Consider the following 18018-nt stretch of genomic DNA (forward strand, 5'->3'; position numbering starts at 1 on the left):
AATTATACACGTATGCGTATCTCGCGTCTCTAAAAAAAGAAAACAAAAAAACAAAAAGATGTAAGAAAATGTTAATACCTTCGTATCCACAAATGTATGAGCGTTATGAGAGAAAATAATTTATTTTAATGTGCGCATCTTCGAATTTCTTGATATTTATTAAATCCGGTAAAATATTAAATAAGATTTTTTAGAGAAAAGAAAAAAAAAGACAGGATCTAATTTTTGTTTATTTGTAACTTACGTGTCTTTTTGTATCTTTTTTTCTAGATATACCGGCGCAAGTGCCGCCGTTAACACCTGGGACCAACAAGAAGATGACCGAGGCTCTGGAGGCCTCCTTCGCGTCTTGGGAAAAGGAACGACTCCGCCTGAACATAACTAAAGGTCAGCTTTATTCTCGTTACTCGTGATTATTCTTCGTGATCGCTTTTGAGCGTAGCCCATATAAGCTTAATTAAAATAATCGTATCAATTTTTCCTCGTAAAATCGCGTAATTGCGAGGCGTCACGTAATTACACGGCGCGCTTTTACATCCGTGGAATGCATTGAACGCGTACATCGCGAAATAATTTCTTCGTCGTAAAATTACACATAAAATCCGTATAGGTAAACCATCGCAAAGTTAACTAATATCTCCATGGTGTGGTTCGCCGTGTCTCTCAGGCTACGACTTCAAGTAAATCGAATCTGTAGAGTCGCACTAATTTTATATATATAATTGTTTCAAGACAAACATTATTTTCTGACGGTTCTCTTCATGACGGTTTCATACAATTCGGAATTTGTGATCATGTGTTATCATGTAAGTTGTTAAAAAAACGCTGCCGGTGCATAAAAAGGGAGAGGACACATGCACATTCGTAATTGCCTGCGTGCGTGCGTGCGTGCGTGCGTGCGTGCGTGCGTGCGTGCGTGCGTGCGTGCGTGCGTGCGTGCGTGCGTGCGTGTGTGCGTGCGTGCGTGCGTGCGTGCGTGCGTGCGTGCGTGCGTGCGTGCGTGCGTGCGTGCGTGCGTGCGTGCGTGCGTGCGTGCGTGCGTGCGTGCGTGCGTGCGTGCGTGCGTGCGTGCGTGCGTGCGTGCGTACGTGCACGAGAGACACGCATAGACACGGGTGCGCGCGATGTGACGCGATGTGCGACGAGGCGACCGGCGAAGGAATTGTGAATGTGATGTTGATGGTTCTGATGGGGAGCCGATGCCACACATCCGGTATGCGCATTCAGAGCCACGCGGGTGTGACGTTACTTCCGGTCTACATGCCCCGGGTTCGTACCCTCCAGGCCAGATCACCTACAGTCTGACCTCCGTGAACCGAACGAACAATCTCCTCCTCCTCCTGCTCCTCCTTCTCCTTCTCTACCTCCTCTTCGTCCTCCTCTTGCCATCACTTCGAACCTGAAACCACCGGTCCCCTGAATCTTTTATCCGAATTTTCAGGAAACATTGAAACAACGCGCTGTTAACAATACGTGTAAAAAAAAGTTAGAGATTTATTGATATTAATGAGATTAGCTCCTCCCGACAGAGATTTTTTTTGTTTATGATTAGTAAATTTAAAAATTACATGTTTTTAACATTCTTCATAAATGATTAACAGATCGCTAAAAATTTATCTATGCGTCTAAAATCTATCAATATGTATTATGTCGTCGGTGGGTATATATACGAGTACGTTTACTATAGAGAAGACGCAACTTGCATTCACAATTACGTTCTGACGCGTCATATCGCATTCGCTATTATGATTTATTCAGAATCTATCTCCCTTTTGAATAATAAACAGGACTGTCGAGTCCGAGTCTCGATAAAAATATTTTTTTTTATGTTATTACCCCCATTTAACAGGGAGATCAAGTAGCATAAAGTAAATATAAAATTAATTAAAAAACATTATTTTACGACATGAAATATTTAAATTAATATTATATGCTATACACACAAACTCATTATCATCGATAATAATATTTCATACAGCAATATTATAGATACAAAAATAATATAAAATACTTTCTATAAATTATTTTTTTCTTTTTGTACATTTTTGCACATACTTATTTTGTATATATTTTCTTATATTCTATATACGCAAGGGATTTTGTTTATACTGAAAAAATGAATTTTATCCACAATACGATATCAAAAAAATTATAACAAAGAATGACTAGACTCTTTCGATAAATTTATTGAGTTCCGGTAATTTCTTATCCCATTTCGTGTGATAAATCCAGTCATAAAAATGATTAGATTTATCACACGAAACGGAAAATTATCATATATATTTTTTAACAATAGATATTTCCAAAAATTCTTTCTTTCAAAACGTTTAAAGTTTATATCTCGTATGATATAACAAATCAATTATTCCCAAATCATCCAATCGCCATCGCTCGAAATTGCCAGTCAGATCTTAAAGTGGCATTTGCTCTTTAGAGAAATCGAATTTTTTGACATGCTGTCGCCGATATCGTAGCGACAGGTGCTAAATATACGATTGACAGGTATTAACGATGCGGAATATCTAATCTTGCGATTTAATGTCTAAATCGATGAAAATGATGAAAAGAGGAAGGAGAAATAGAAAATTTATTATGTATGCAGTGATCAACCGGTAACAGAGAGAATATTATATGTGCAGCGTGCGCGTACATGTAAGCGTGGACTGGTGTTCGAATGCGAGGCGAGAAAGAGAGTGTAAAGTCTGCTAACAACGCTTACGAGAAATAACTTGGACAAATATCGGTACGATCCTCAAACATCGGCGGCCGCTTTGAACGTTCCGTGCCGTACCGTGCCGTACCGTGCCGTTAGACACTCTTGTCGCCTCTGCTCGCTCACTTTTTCTCCTATATTTATATTCTATCCAACGCGAAAGATGTCAATTCATTTTGTACTTTATCGATTCCGCGAATAGCATCGCCCACCACGCGGCCCTATCTATTTTCGAATTTGTCACCCTTGTCACGCGCTAAAAATCCCACCATATTTACGTCGATGTCGAAGAAATCTCTGCCTCATCACGCTTCATCCATTTTCATTACACTTTGCCACTTACGCGCGAATGTTTTATTTTCGGAAGAAAAGATTCATTTTCTTTGAAAATATTTTTATAAAAAAATTAGGAAAGATCGTCGTTGTTATTTGTCAGTGAGGTTACTTCCGGTCTACTGAACCCGAGTTCATACTCTCCAGGTCACATCACTTATAGTCTGATCTCCATGAAGTGAATTTCCTCTTCCTCCTCCTCCTCCTCCTCTTTTGATTCAATAGAATTGATCATTTTTATATCATTCCATTTTTTTCATTTAGCTCTAGCTTGATATATCTTTTTCTGAATAATGTGTGTGATATATAATTCACACCGCAGTTTTTTTTCATCTTTTTATACTTTTTCTTTTCGCATTGCAAAGAAATGCGTGTTTATAATATCAAACAGTCAACTGTCGCAATGTACAAATGTACACGTATTTAAAAAAAAAAATAGGAAAAGGATTAATTTTAAATTTGAGCCTCGTGTCGCCTTATGCCATTTTTTTCGGGACACCCTGTGTATTTCAAGCGTGGGGATCTTTACGAGGCTAGACCCCGAATCTCTCGAATATCTTACTCACGTCGTTAGTGTTAAAGGACGAGTGTTAGGTTACGAGATTGTGCGAGGCGAAGCTATATACATTAGCGAGTCGCTACGTCGGTAAACTCCTGTTTGCATTATGAGCCCAACTGTACTTTTACGCAGCGAGATACCGCGAAACAATGCAAGACACGCGTGCAAATATGGGCGCGCACCTCAAATGGGACATTCCGATGTTTCTCGGTACTGCTTCCACCAAAGATGGTCGGCTGGGCTCCGGCTAACGATCGCGTCTCACAAATGACGAAGTACATCCGATAATTCCTAGCTGTCCTAACGAGCTGGTTCTCAGATAATAGCCGTCTACGGGCAATCAAACTGGTAGAAAAAAACTTTGAGCTTTCAGGAGTCCATTATGGAAATTCAGAAGTAAAGTCTAGCAGTAATTTCGTAATGGGCTTACAGAATCAGAGGAGAGAATTATGTTACCCTCCCGTAGAAACATCGGCAGTTCTGTCTATGATTTAGTAGAAGTAAGACGATTGATTTTTCAGCATTTTTCCAATTGATAACGACAAAGAAAGATTATGATAAATTCATGATAAACACCTTCGAGGGTACAACCCCAAGATAGGAAGATTAAAAGATAAAATCCGCCCTCTCATTTTTGTTTTTTTTTTTTTTTTTTTTTTTTTTTCTTTTCCAGACCCGAGGCAATGGTCGGAAGCAGCTGTTGCCCACTGGTTGCACTGGGCTATCGGGGAATTCTCGCTGGAGGGTGTGGCAATGCAGCCGTGGCAGCACATGACCGGGAAACAGATTTGTGCCATGGGGAAGGAATCCTTTCTAGCACGTGCCCCCGCCTTCATGGGCGACATCCTGTGGGAGCATCTCGAGATCCTGCAGAAAGGTGCGTGTCCCTCATACAAAACGGTGGTCCATCAGTTTATCTCGAAACAAACAGCGCCTTTTACCTCCGACGAATTCACAAAAATATGATAATTGTCTTATCTCTCGATGCTTAGAACATCTTTATTAAGCGCGACGCATAAAATCTCTCAGTTCGTGGAAATTCGTGTGAGGAAAACTCGATAAAATGGATTATTTAATTTAAAAGTTTATGATATTGCAATATAAAAAGATCTTTTCTCGTTTCGAATTCGGTGTATCTGAATATACATTATAGTTCACGCACTGCCGACTATTACGTGATATTACGTGATAATTACACATAATGATATGATTGGAACGGCTGCTGATAATTGATTGTGTCGTAACTCAATTCCGATAACTATTATTTTGCCTAGACTGCGCGAACAGTTTTCCAATCGCTTTTACTCTGCTATCGCTAACGTAAAATTTCCAATAACGATATCACAGCGTACAGTCAAACTAAAATTTTTAAGAGATGATACAAATAATTGATTTTTCTATTATACAAAAAGATATATTTTTATTAAAGGTCGCTACATTTATTGAAAATAAATTTTTAATATCTTTCGTATATCTTTTTGTATAACAGAAAAATATGCGAAACGCGAAAAAAGCGTTTATTTATATTAAAAATAAATGTAGCGATCGATTTTGTTTCTGTACCTGGGTATTCGCCCCCGATGACCCCGCGTCGCAAATCGGAGGGTTAATCGCGCAAGAAATACTCGCCGCGCGCTCCGCCCTTTTTGCGGCGAGCACCGTCCGTCGTCGATCGACAAAACCGATCGAATTTCCGTAAAATCGCGATGTCACACGGTGTAACGCACGGGCAAAAGGAATCTGACGAACAATGACGAGAGCGACGGGGCGGTACACGCGGATGGTGAACGTCTCTCTTCTTCTTCTTTTGCTGCTCCTTCTTCTTCTCCTCCCTCTCCTTCTTCCATATCTCTCATTTCATGGCGATCCCCTCCCCCCCCGTCTCTCCCCGGTTTTTACGTCGCACGCAGCGCGAAAAGAATGAAAAGGAGGAGAAGAAAGACAGAGCACCATAGAAACTCTCGGCCCGGATATCCGCCGAAATGGTGCAACGCCATTGCCGCGGCCACTTAGACGCTTTTTAGGGGATGTACTCGCGTGCACCAAAGAATTCACTCGAATTTCGATCTCGCGCACCGTCAATGGCCGAGCCTCGAGTCTCGGTTGGTCTTCTCCTATTAGATCCTCCCTCCTCCCCCGTGCCCTTTTTATGGTGCGTGCGCTCAAAACAGCAAGTCAAGTTCGCTATAAATGTGCGTTCGATCTTTTTAGACTTAACAAAAAGCAGAGAAAATTCAAAGGAAAAGGAATATCTACACTTTTGTGAGTAGGATAGACCGGAGCAAGTATGGAGAAAAATGTATAGGATGGTACAAGTGGAAAAAGACACAAGAGAAGTTTTTAGCTATAGATAATTTTATCATAAATTTTACAAATGTCTACAAAATTTATGTATCCATTTATTTATACTTATTATTTATTATCTTAATTATCGCTCATATTTTAATTGTCGTTTCACCACTTGATCTAGCCTATCTCTATCCTATCTTTTTTATCATCAATTAATTATTTCATATTTGTACTATTATTATGATTTCGGATGATACGAGTATTAATTATTCGACTGATAACAAAAACGAGAAATGTCTCCATTTGTTATAAAATTTATATTAAATTGTATTATATTTATATTAATTATATTATGTATTATATTGAAAGATACTAGAAGGGATGAATAAAGGAAGAGACTTAGGAAGAGATAGGAATACAGATGGAGGAAGAGGGAGCTAAATAGATCTAGGTAGATAAAAGCAGATCGTACGAAACGATGAGGCAGGAAGCGGAGGTTCGCTCGTGATTTAACTCCCGTTAAGTAAAACCCCATACTTCCTTATCGATTATTCATGTCGCCTCATCATTGGCACTGAAACCTCGGTTTAATCGACTAGCGCGATCTAAGGACGACTACTAACGGTAACCCACCACAAAACTCGAGATTCGTCTCGAATACGTAATCTCTCTCTCTCTCGTGTCGAAAGGGAGCGTGTAAATAATCGCGAGTGAAGTAGAATTCTTAATGTTGAGCTCGGCACGTTGCGACGTAGCTTAATAGCCATGTGTTACTTAACGAACGACTATTTATATATTATTCCTAGTGACAAAGTGTCACTTTTTATAAAATAACAGGATGTTTCGTAAGTCGAGGTTAATCACTCGGAAGATGAACGGAGACTCAAAAATAAGAAGGAAAGATGATATGAACATAGGTCCGAAAATGCGTTGTTTTCGAGTAGTCACCATTTTTACATTGAAATTTGAAACTGCTTTACCTTCGAATTTTTTTCAAAATTGAAAGAAGAGAAGGCCTTTGTGAATTTTATAATTAAAATCAAGTAAAAGTTGCGGACTGCTTTAGCATTACTCGAGATGCACAATTGTGGAACCTGATCTCCGGTAAGAGATGCTAAGTGGGCTTCACGTGGTGCATCCTGTGTTAAAGTAGCTCGTGGATTTTTATTTAATTTTAATTATAAAAGTCCAGTAGAGATCATCTCCCCTTCTAATTTTGACAAAAAAATTCGAGAGTAAAGCAATTAGATATTTCAACATAAAAACAGCGACAACTCGAAAACAATGCATTTCCGGATCTATGTTTATACCAACTCTTTTTCCTTATTTTTAATTTCCAAATCATCTCCCGAGCGATGATTTGACTTCCGTTTTTGAAACACCCGCACAAGTTGTAAATAAATGCCAATACAAACTTCACTGGAAATTATGAGAAATTTTTAAACTTTCTTCGAAATTTTTAAAATGAAATTTCTAATTAAACTTTTTGCAAACAATCGCATCTCTTAAATTGCGCAATTAATACTCCGTGTATCTCATCACGTTGGAAATGAAGGGGGGAGAGAGAGAGAGAGAGAGAGAGAGAGAGAGAGAGAGAGAGACCGAGGTGCGCGATTTTGCGGACGGTAAGAGCGGCAGGGAAAGGAAACGAATAAAAGCGTCGTCGTCGTCGTACTTTCCACATTCCAACCGCACGATTTATTATTGTGCTACGATTGTGAACGATGTTGTGTCGGTTGTGCCGCGCCGCGTGATCCCTCTGACCGAGGCGACGGTAATTTAACTGAAGCCTAGCGTGCACCCGACGCAGCTCGCAGCTCGCGACACGACGTGGGTAATCGCTTTGATTCCGCGAATGAGAACGGATGTTAGGAAACGCTCTTGCGTTGTATAAAAAAGTAGAAACTAAAAAGTTGTATCTTCCTGTCGCGGCGATACCGATCGGATTCACGGTGAAATTCATTAATGCGATGCGTTTCGCCATCATCTAAACGAATGATCGACCCCTTTTGTAATGTCATATCGAATGGAAACATGGATTAATCGAACAAACTTTTTTGTCGCTGCTTGAATCTTGGTTGAATAATTACGCGGTAAAAATCTTTTTTCTTTTTTATAGGATCCACGTGTCGTTTGTTTCGCAAAAGTTTAACGTTAAACGTTATTCTCCTGCGATAACAAAAGTATACATTTTATTTCTTATTTGGAGCCAGAAATGTGCAAATTATTCAAATACGAATCGAATTAAATCAGATGAAATTGTATTTGATTCAAATCCGAATCTCAATAGTTTGAATCCGAGTTATTAAAAAAATTTTAATAAAGGAGAAATCGCAAATATTGGCTCTTATAAAATTATATTTTATTACTTTTGTGAATTTAACTTCACAATAATTATGTTAATTGAAAGTTATATTTTGATTCTATTCCGTTTAATTTGATTTGATTTAATTTAATTTGGCGACAAAAATCCTTGCACATCTATATTTGGAACATTGTTGTGAGAAAACTTGAAAAAATTGTTTTCAGTGAAGAAACAAAAATAAAATGCGATTCCTAAATCGATTTACTTATTTAAGAGAAACTTAAATAGTAATCTTAAATAATTTTCTTTAATATGAATTAATTTCTTTTGGTCGCGATATTTTTTTGAAAATTATTTAATATTTGAGAAATTGACTTTTGTAGATTCCTGTCGTGAAGTTCACGAAGTTTATCTCAGTTTTCTTCTCAATCTCTCGCACACATCGACATATTGACACACAATCGAAAATGTGTGAACAGAGAACCAAAAAAAAAGAGAACTAAGAGCGTAAAAAGCGAAAAAAGTTCAGCAAAGATTATTTGCATATTAAAAGCGAAGAACCTGTATGAATCTGGAAAAGGAGAACGAGTTCTTGGCACATCGAGTTTTGCATTTCGAGTCTACAATTGTTCCACGAGAATTGCTAGAAACGTAGAAACGTTGCCGGCGATGAATCACGGCAATGGCGAACGTCTCCTTCGCAATACGATGTCGGTCGTGATGATGATAGTGCTACTCCAGATCGTTAATTACGATTGCAATTGCGACGCGCGGAACAATCATACTTACGGAGAATCACTTAATGGCGACGATGCAATATTTTATTCCTGTCATAATCAACATGTGTTGAAAAACTACCGGGGCGCACATGCTGCTGCGATAACCGTTATCATGCCGAAGATAAGGGGCTTAATTATTACGATTAACATGCTCACCATCCATATATGGGACCATTCATGTATGCACGATGCGCATATGTTTCGTGGACGGGGAACAATGCATATGGGTAGAGCTCCTTCCCTTTTTTATCTCCAACAATGCTCTTGTGTAGTTAACATTTTCATCAAGACTCTGAAACGTATGTAAACGAAATGTAGTAAGTTTTATTTAAAAAAATATTACGGATTTAATCTAACTTTGCGATAGTTATATCATCGTAGACAACAATTAAAATTAACATCATTAATGAATATTTTAATTTAATCTCCGTTTTACATTTATAAAAGTTTTACGAGGAATAATATTATAGTAATCACGGTCGAGAGAACAATTATGCAAGATGACAATATTTTTTTTCTTTTTTGCGTTACGTAACGTAGAAACGTGCCAAAGATCTTTCTTCAAGTATGAGCTTCAGTCAACACAGGTTGTTAACGTTAACGAGCATCATGGTGAATGATTTCGTTTTATCGTGATGAAGAACCTCGCGAGTATGTAATGTTCATAATTCTTAGGCGGATTTAAATGACTCCGTGATAGATAGGAATGACGGAGGTGGCGCGATCTAATTAAGACCGTCTCGCGAAGACCAAGTCGCGAATGAACAAACGTGCAGCTCGGTGTTGAGGATTTATCTCCGTTTTACATTCAGATGTCGACGCAGCGAAGGCCTCTCTGGAGAACGTGCCGGCGAACTTGTATGAAAGCGTGTGCGTGCCAGATTTAGGTGATTTTTTGGGATACCAGGGTGGCGGCCATCAGGTGGCAACACCAGAGCATAAAAATCCGCCGACGCCCGCCAATTCGGCCACCTCCAACTCCTCCGGTCCTCCTCAGAGCGGTACGCAACAACAACCCCCGATACAACCCTCTTCGGGCGCGGTGTCCCTGCCATCGAGACAGTATCATAACGATGGTAAGTCCACTTTTACTATTCCTGTCCGCTTTCCTCCGTCGAGATTTAGTCTCGGACTTACTGATATAGGAATTCCATAAGTAACATCTCGCGCCAGAGAATACCGAGTAGGAGATTTCTGTCAACTGATTCACCTTTTTTTATCTTTGAATTTATTCGCGAGTAAACTCGCGAGATCTCCTCTATTTAAAATATCGAAGATGATATGTCTTTAAAAGAAATAAATAAAAAATTATATTCACATAGAAAATTTCCTAAAATTTAACGACTGGGAAATTTGCAAAGGCTCTATACAAAATTTCTAAAAAATTGTTCAATTGTGAAACTTTTTAAACACGTGTGATTTTAATTTATTTTATTTATTATTTGTTTATATCGATTAATATATAATTTTTATTTTTTATTATGTAGTATTTAATATTTGATATTTGAATTTTGAAATGATTTTTTAAATTGATATATTTAAAAATAAAATTTCTCAATCGATTTTATATACAAATTTTAACTGTAAAAAGAAACTCCCGCAGTGAACTATGTTTATTTGGGAGAAATTGAGACATTCTCTGAAACCGAAATTAAATAGGAAAATTTTGAGAAAAATCTCTATGTGAGTTATATATCAATTTCTCTTTATAAATACACGCACATAAGAGTGTTATCATCGACGATAGCGCCTCGATGATCACAGCGAGCCTTGCTTCCGACAACCCCGCGACTTGCTCCCCCTTCCCTCCCCCCCCCCTCTCCACCCATTCCGATACCGATAATTATTCGCGCGCATATGCAAGAGACCGCTAAATTGCGCGACAAGCCGGGTTTATTTATTTCCCCGATTGCAAGTACAAACGAAAGCGTGGAGGAGTTTCTCATTGTTACGTCAGGTCGGCTGATAGCATCTCTCAGGTTGGTGCGTTTGCACGTGTTGCAAACACAAACCTCTCATTATCGTCACTGTTCGTTCCTCATTTAGCATTTCTTCGTCATCGTAGCCCGACGCGGGCCTTCGGCGCGGTTGCGGCGGTGGTGGTGGTGGCGGCGGCGGCGGCGGCGGCGGCGGCGGCGGCGGCGATGGCGATGACGACGGCGGCGGCGGCGGTGACAAGTCGCGATTTCACCGACCGGCGTAGTACACACGCTAGAAATCGAATCGTCAAATGTCTGGCCTCTCTCAGGGCGGTGGATTGCGATACGGCTCGTTACCGGCTCGGCAACGACAACGAGTGAGAGGGTGAGCGCCGCCGTTTTCGAGAGCGGCGATCGGGAAACTTGGGACTTTCATTAGTGCGCGCGAGGCGGGATGCCATTAGTCGTGCCGCCTTTATGTAACCGCCGCTTTGTTTTGTCCATTATGCCGCTCCTTATGTATATCGCCGCGCCGGTATAATTACGAGAATATTGTTGAACCTGAAAAATTTATTCTCTCGATCGCGCGCGGCTCGCGAGCGCGCTCGCGCGCACTCTTGAATTCACCTCGCGGGGAATACGCTACTGCATAATATCTGAATAACAAACGAACTATCCCACAGGCATGTACGATAGTTTAGAGATAACATCGGAGAATGATGTAAGCCACCCGCGGCGCATTCAGACTCATCATTTTTTTTTCCTTCTATTTCTTTTCTTTTTCCTTCTTTTTTATTTTTTTCTTTAGCGGAATCTCTCGCTATCTCAAGGAGTTATTCTATTCATTCAGAAGTCTCGTACGATCTCTCGAAGAATCGCAATCCTGCTATATTTCGTGGTCGTGAAACCGGAAGATTATTCCCAGAGAGTACGACGCGTCAAGTATTTTTTTATAAAATCGAGCTTTCGTCGAATCAAGTGTTGCGCAACGATTTTGTTAGGTATTGCGCAAGCGGTCGAGATTTCGCTAGCGTGTGCTCGAACTAAGAATCGTATTATTCACCGGTCACGAACCCAGTTTTAATTTCTTTACGACGCGAAGAACGAATATTGCCGAGAAAAAATATCAACGCCGACGCCATGATCGAGCGCAATGGTCATATAAAATTTTCCCGTTGCGACTCTCCCATAATGAATTTTTGCACAAGCACGTGATGCATATGACTGACCCAATTTTTGTTTAACCATTAATGTTTGATCGTTTATCTGGCTTTGACCGAGTTACTTTCGCCATATGTGCTTATCCATTGTAAAATCACATTCATCATTACGTGACGAATCAACTCTCCCCAAGTGCGTTTTGCACAACGTGTATTAACGTACCGCTGTCGAAAGACTAAATAGCAACATTCGACGTGCGTTTAACGAAACATTTATAACTTTGAATTATATTGCGAGTACATTTTAACATGATCGGTAAGTCGTCGCGTTGCATTATAAAGTTATGGAGTTTCAATTTCGGCATTGCAAAACTCGTGGAGATACGAAAAATAAAGAAATGCTTTTTCTCTAATTTATATTTCAAGGCAATTTTCTCTTTATTGTTCCAAGTGTTCTTTAAATCAGTCACGGAACGCGATTTGAAATCTCATTAATGAATAAAAATTGTATATAATTTTAAAAAATATGTAGAGAGAGAGAGAGAGAGAGAGAGAGAGAGAGAGAGACAGAGAGAGAGAATCCTAAGTTTTCTAGATCGTTCAGGTGATCACAGAATGCAACTTGAAATCTCATTAATGAAAAAAAATTACATATAAAATTTAGTAACATATATATCATCATTAACAAGCAGAATTGTTAGATACGTAACGCAACACATCTTACAGTTTCATTTCATTGTTAGGGACGTTACGAAGTAAGTAGAAAAAAAAAATTTCGCGTTGCGGAGGTGACTCGCGGTGGCTGAAATCGCGAATTTTGCTCGCGTATACTACTGTAAACGAGCGAGCCTTTATCAATGGGAGATAATCCCACCGCGGCGCGGCTTGTCGTTTCCGTAATCCGTGCGCCGCGCGCGTACATCGCGTTCGCGTCGTGCAATCGCGAGTGCGTTGATGCCGGGCTGGAGACACGCGCAATAGGAGGCACGACGGATGGACGGAATAGAATAGAATGGAACGGAGCGGAATGGAGCGGAGCGGAGCGGAGGAGAACATTATAAAGCGAGTCTTCGTACGTAGCGCATAGGTAACAATTACCCTAGCGAGGGGCCTTACGTCACTGCAGCAGTGACCGTGGGTGAACGAGGGAAAGTCGGGTCCTCTACACGCTCCGCCGCGGACAATAGAGACGATTCGCCGCCGACGCCGCGCGCGCGCGCGCGCGTATCCACCTCGATATAACGCTCGCGTATACGCACTTACACACGCGCACGCGGACTTTAATGAATGCGGCTCGTATATATACCTCATCCCGATTTCAATCGCGTTCCCGCCGTATAGAACGAAACGTTATTAGAACTCGCTGACAATTGGCTACTAGGGGATTTTTCATTAAAGGAGAAATTTTATCAATCATTCGATGAAAGGAGGTATTTTTTAAATCTTCTTTGAGAAAGAATTTGTCGAATTATATTTGATGAGGGTGGTGGGATTTTCTCTTTTTCGAGATAATATTTATTATCGAGTTGCGCGTATAAAAAGGAAATATACAATTTTTCCTTATTGTGTGAATGGAAGATGTAAATGAAATATGTTGAAAGACATTTTAGACTGGAAAATATTTGTTTTTTTTTTTTATTTTTTTTTTTTTTGCTAATGTCAAAATATGACGGTAGATTTATCAAAGATTTTATTAAAGGCAGATTTTTTCAAACTTGAAAAGTTTGGCAACTGCTGACTGATATTCGGTTTGTGTGACGCCAAAGTGCCCCGGCTTGGCTGGTACCGTATGTACGCGTCTTACGGACGTCGTTACAAAGCGACTAACACAAACGTCTGTATAATAGACTCATTATTTCTGCTTGCTAAAGCACTGTTACGTTATGTATCACAGCTCTTCGAGGTCTCTGGTTCGACTCTCGCTTATCCTCGCTTTCGACCTCCTCGTGTTGGAACCGATGTATCGCTCTATTATTTAGAACTCGAGTCGAACTGAACGAACTTTAATCGCGCTATTAAAATGCTACATAAGCTTCGAGGTTCTTCAATGCTAATATAATTTAACTTCACTAATTGAACTATTCCACATCAAGTGCGTGATACTATTTTCAATTTCAAATTTCAATAAGTAGGAATATATCTAGTCGTCGAAATTTTTATCACTTTCTTTTTATATATCTATATAATTCGTTTTAATCGATATAATTCGTTTTTCTTTTAATTCGTTTTTCAAGAGAATGTCAGAATAGCTTAATTTTTTCTTTCTCTCTTTTTCTTTTTCGATTTTATAGTTTATATTATTAATTTGATAATAATATCGTAACATTGTAACAAATTTACAAAGATTAATTCTCGAATTCAAACTTACAATTAATGTTCAATTTTCAAATATTCTATTAGAAAAATTAAACTTCTGATAAATAAGCCTGACTTCCATTTATTATAAAATCTGCTTGGTTATTGAAGAATAATTCAAGTAAAATGCTACGCTAATTTATGGTGAAATCGATCACTCACTTAAAAACATAGATATACGAACATGTGACTTTAAAATTACATGGCGTTATATAAAAAATATTAAAATTCAAGTGCAATTTCTCAATCGCATCAAATTTCCATTTTTCCATTTTTTAAATCCACGAGACAAGGTGGTAAAATGAATTTTGTAGACGTATCGATGTGCTGTGATAGCGCGTGCTGTCCAGTGAGGACAAGCGGTCGCGCTTGTCGCGTATTCATTGCTTCGTGTCACGTATCGCGCGCACGTGCACGGATCCACAAACACGCGTTCGCGTAGCGCCTATGTGCGCATACATATTATGCATAAATTAGCGCGCGCGCGGTGGGAGAGGGTCGAATCCCTCCGGTGCGCGAAAGCGGCGCCGGTCTGTAGTTTTACCAGCGAGCGACCGGGCACGCTTGCCCAAAAAAGGATCCGTGACGTCCATTGATAGCGTTTATGGAAGAGAGGAGCGATTGGTTAATCGCGCCGGCGAATACAATGATTATATTTGTTAAGCAACCCTCGCGTTGTAACTAACTGCGACGAATTGTGCGGCATCCCGATCGCCCTCTGTCTCTTTCTGTCTCTTGTTCGTCGCGTGACGTCCCTCTGATTGTCAATTCGACGAGCGATTTTAATTATACGAAACTCCTTGCGCGTTGGAAATCTTATCGTGGAAAAGGACGGACGAATTTTCAATCTTTCTCTTGCGTAATCATCAAAAAAAAAAAGAACGTAATCTTTACATCGTAAAAAATATACTCTCCTAAAGCGACTCTTGGAAGATATTCTCTCTTACACGGTCGAATACGATCAAATACAAATTTTGTCCATACAACGAATTCGATCCGAGACGAATTTGTGTGTGAGAAAATATTAATCCTTTGCACTTTTTTTTGTCGCGTGTGTATATTGAGAAAGCGCGGAAAGCCCGGAATACTCCGCAAATCGCAATCTAATTTCTCGGTATACATGTACTTAACGTGTAACCGTGACCGGGAAGCTTAATAACCGCGATAATGGAAAACCACATTGAAAACCGCGATAGCATGCTCTCTCGAGTGGCACTTGGTTGAAGGCGCGAACGGGGCAGAGAGAGCCACGCTGATTTCCCGCATCGTGAAACGATCCATGATACACGATGCGCGAACGCGCGATAATGAAACCACATTGAAAACCGCGATAGCATGCTCTCTCGAGTGGCACTTGGTTGAAGGCGCGAACGGGGCAGAGAGAGCCACGCTGATTTCCCGAAACACCCGGTCGCGCGCGTTACGAGCGGTGCTACTCTGGAAATAAAGACGTAAAAGGGCGAGAGGCCGTAGGACCTAGAAAGTAGAAACTCGCGCGTAGGGATGAAGCGAATAGAAGAATGAAGAAAGGGGAAGGCGAGGGAAAGAGGGGAGGGAGAAGGGATTGGAACGAGGGGGGAAGAGGGGTGGCAGGCGGGAGGGGTAGTTGGCACAGGTTGTATTCATTCACTCGTTCATTCATAGTTCGTACAGCGCCTCGAGGGTCTACAAAGCCTCTTGCTCATTCAGAACTCGTGACACGACCGTGTGGCGTGTGTACGCGCGTGTATGCGTGCGTACGTATTACGTAGATGTATATGTATATGTGTCTTTTTTTCGTCCTTTCTTTCCTGCTCGTGCGTATCGTCCTCCCCGTCGTCATCGTCGTATGTCGCGTCGTCGTCATCGTCGTCGTGGTTATCGTCAAGGTTTTCGTACGCATACGCCGTGATGAACGGCGTAAGGTAAATATACGAATGGCCGGAAATAGAAAAGTACGTTCCTTCTCTGGTATAAATGTCTCGCAGCGCGCGGAGGTTTTGGTTCTTTTTAAGAATGCTAACGTTGGTCGGATAGGAAGATAATTGTCGTGCGAATATATCAACGGTAAAATTGGCATAATATATTCCAGTACTCAATTATTTCTATCCGCAAGTAAAAAAAAAAAGAGAGAGAAAAATAGATTTATTTTATTTTTGTTTTTTTTTTTTATTTTCATTTCTAACATGTTATATTATTATTAATTAAATGAATGTCATTTATGTAATAATACTATTTTCTGATAATAATATTTTCTTTTATAAAATACGAAGTATCTTCTCGCATAAAATTATTTAGTTTTTGATATCTTCAAGCTAAAATAAAATAAAAATGTACATATGAGTATTATATGTAATACTTCTATTAATAATCGCAGATATTATTTTACGCTATTTCGAAATTTTTATTAATCGTACAACAAATAAAATGAAATTGTGTATTTTTAGTCGATGACTAGCATATGACCAGTCACATTGGTACACTTACCATAATTACCAAACATAAAAAAAATCTCGTGAAAGAAGTAAACAAAAGAAGCGACGCAAGGAACGAGCGTAAAAGCGAGCAGAGGCCAGAGGAAGAAAGAAGGGGGCGAGGGAAAAAAGCGGGAGCGATATTCGGAGCTCACGTTACAACCGGAAGTCGCTAGACAGGACTGGTAGTAAAAGGAAAGGGAGGGGGACCTACCCCAATGCCACTCCGGGACGGCAAGATAGTTTTATAATGTCCTCGAGTACTCCTCCCTTAATGCACTCGTAAATGCACCCTCCTTAGAACCGCTTTGCCGCAGCATTGTTGCTCACTTCGAGAGCGTGTCTCGATTGAGAGGAAGAATCGCACAGATGTGAAGGAAAGAACCAGATCGTCTTGTGTGACTAGTTCGGTCGAGAATATACGTTATAACAGCGATCTCTTGGCAGCAGATTTCCTAGGATTTCATATAAATGGAAATTATACGATAAATATCCTAATTAAAGCCTCTCCAATATGATATCGAGCACAATTTCAATGTAACAAATTTTAATTTTTTTTTTATATATTTAGATTTGACATTAATGAGCAATATCTCTTCGAAGATATATTTACGAGTAAGATGTCCAAAAATTTTATACATAATGAAATATTTAAATAATTTGAATATTACAGATTGTAATTATGTATAATATCTGTAACACATGCATAAACGGAGAGAGAAAAAAAATTATTCAGAAAAAAATCTCTCATTATTTTGTACATGTGTGTGTGTGTGTGTGTGTGTGTGTGTGTGTGTGTGTGTGTGTGTGTGTGTGTGTGTGTGTGTGTGTGTGTCGCAATCCGTCCAGCTCTCGAGAAATGTTGTATTTTGCCCTGGCAAAATCGCGGAAAGCAGAAATGCACGACTATCGGTATGCTCGTAACAATCAATTACCCCGAGCCCCAGAGTCCGAATGAAAAATAGAGACGGTCGACACGCTGTCGGACGTGGCCGGGAACGCGAGCGGTAACGAAGCGCGCGCGTTCTTATTGTACGGCGGGGCCCTCGTAAGTTCCATTACTATTGCCGCCGGGCTATACGAGAGAGAAAGAGAGAGAGAGAGAAAGAGAGAGGGAGGCACGAGGCGTATAGGGGAGTGAGCGCTTCCGGTC

At 40.0% G+C, this 18018-nt stretch overlaps 1 protein-coding gene across 9 annotated transcripts in view; it reads left to right on the forward strand.

Annotated features, from left to right (window-relative positions):
- pnt (ETS transcription factor pointed) overlaps positions 1 to 18018 on the forward strand; it is a 115176-nt gene that overhangs the window by 78721 nt on the left and 18437 nt on the right. For 8 of the 9 annotated variants that reach the window (XM_089077279.1, XM_089077280.1, XM_089077278.1 and 5 more), the window contains 3 exons: positions 271 to 387; positions 4279 to 4482; positions 9791 to 10054. In XM_089077279.1, the coding sequence (XP_088933405.1) occupies positions 271 to 387; positions 4279 to 4482; positions 9791 to 10054 (585 nt within the window). The remainder of the gene's footprint in view (positions 1 to 270; positions 388 to 4278; positions 4483 to 9790; positions 10055 to 18018) is intronic. The other variant, XM_089077286.1, reaches the window with a different exon arrangement.

Source organism: Pogonomyrmex barbatus, unplaced genomic scaffold, assembly GCF_055798465.1.
Source record: "Pogonomyrmex barbatus isolate J1 unplaced genomic scaffold, ASM5579846v1 scaffold2, whole genome shotgun sequence".
NCBI classification, from domain to species: Eukaryota; Metazoa; Arthropoda; class Insecta; order Hymenoptera; family Formicidae; genus Pogonomyrmex; species Pogonomyrmex barbatus.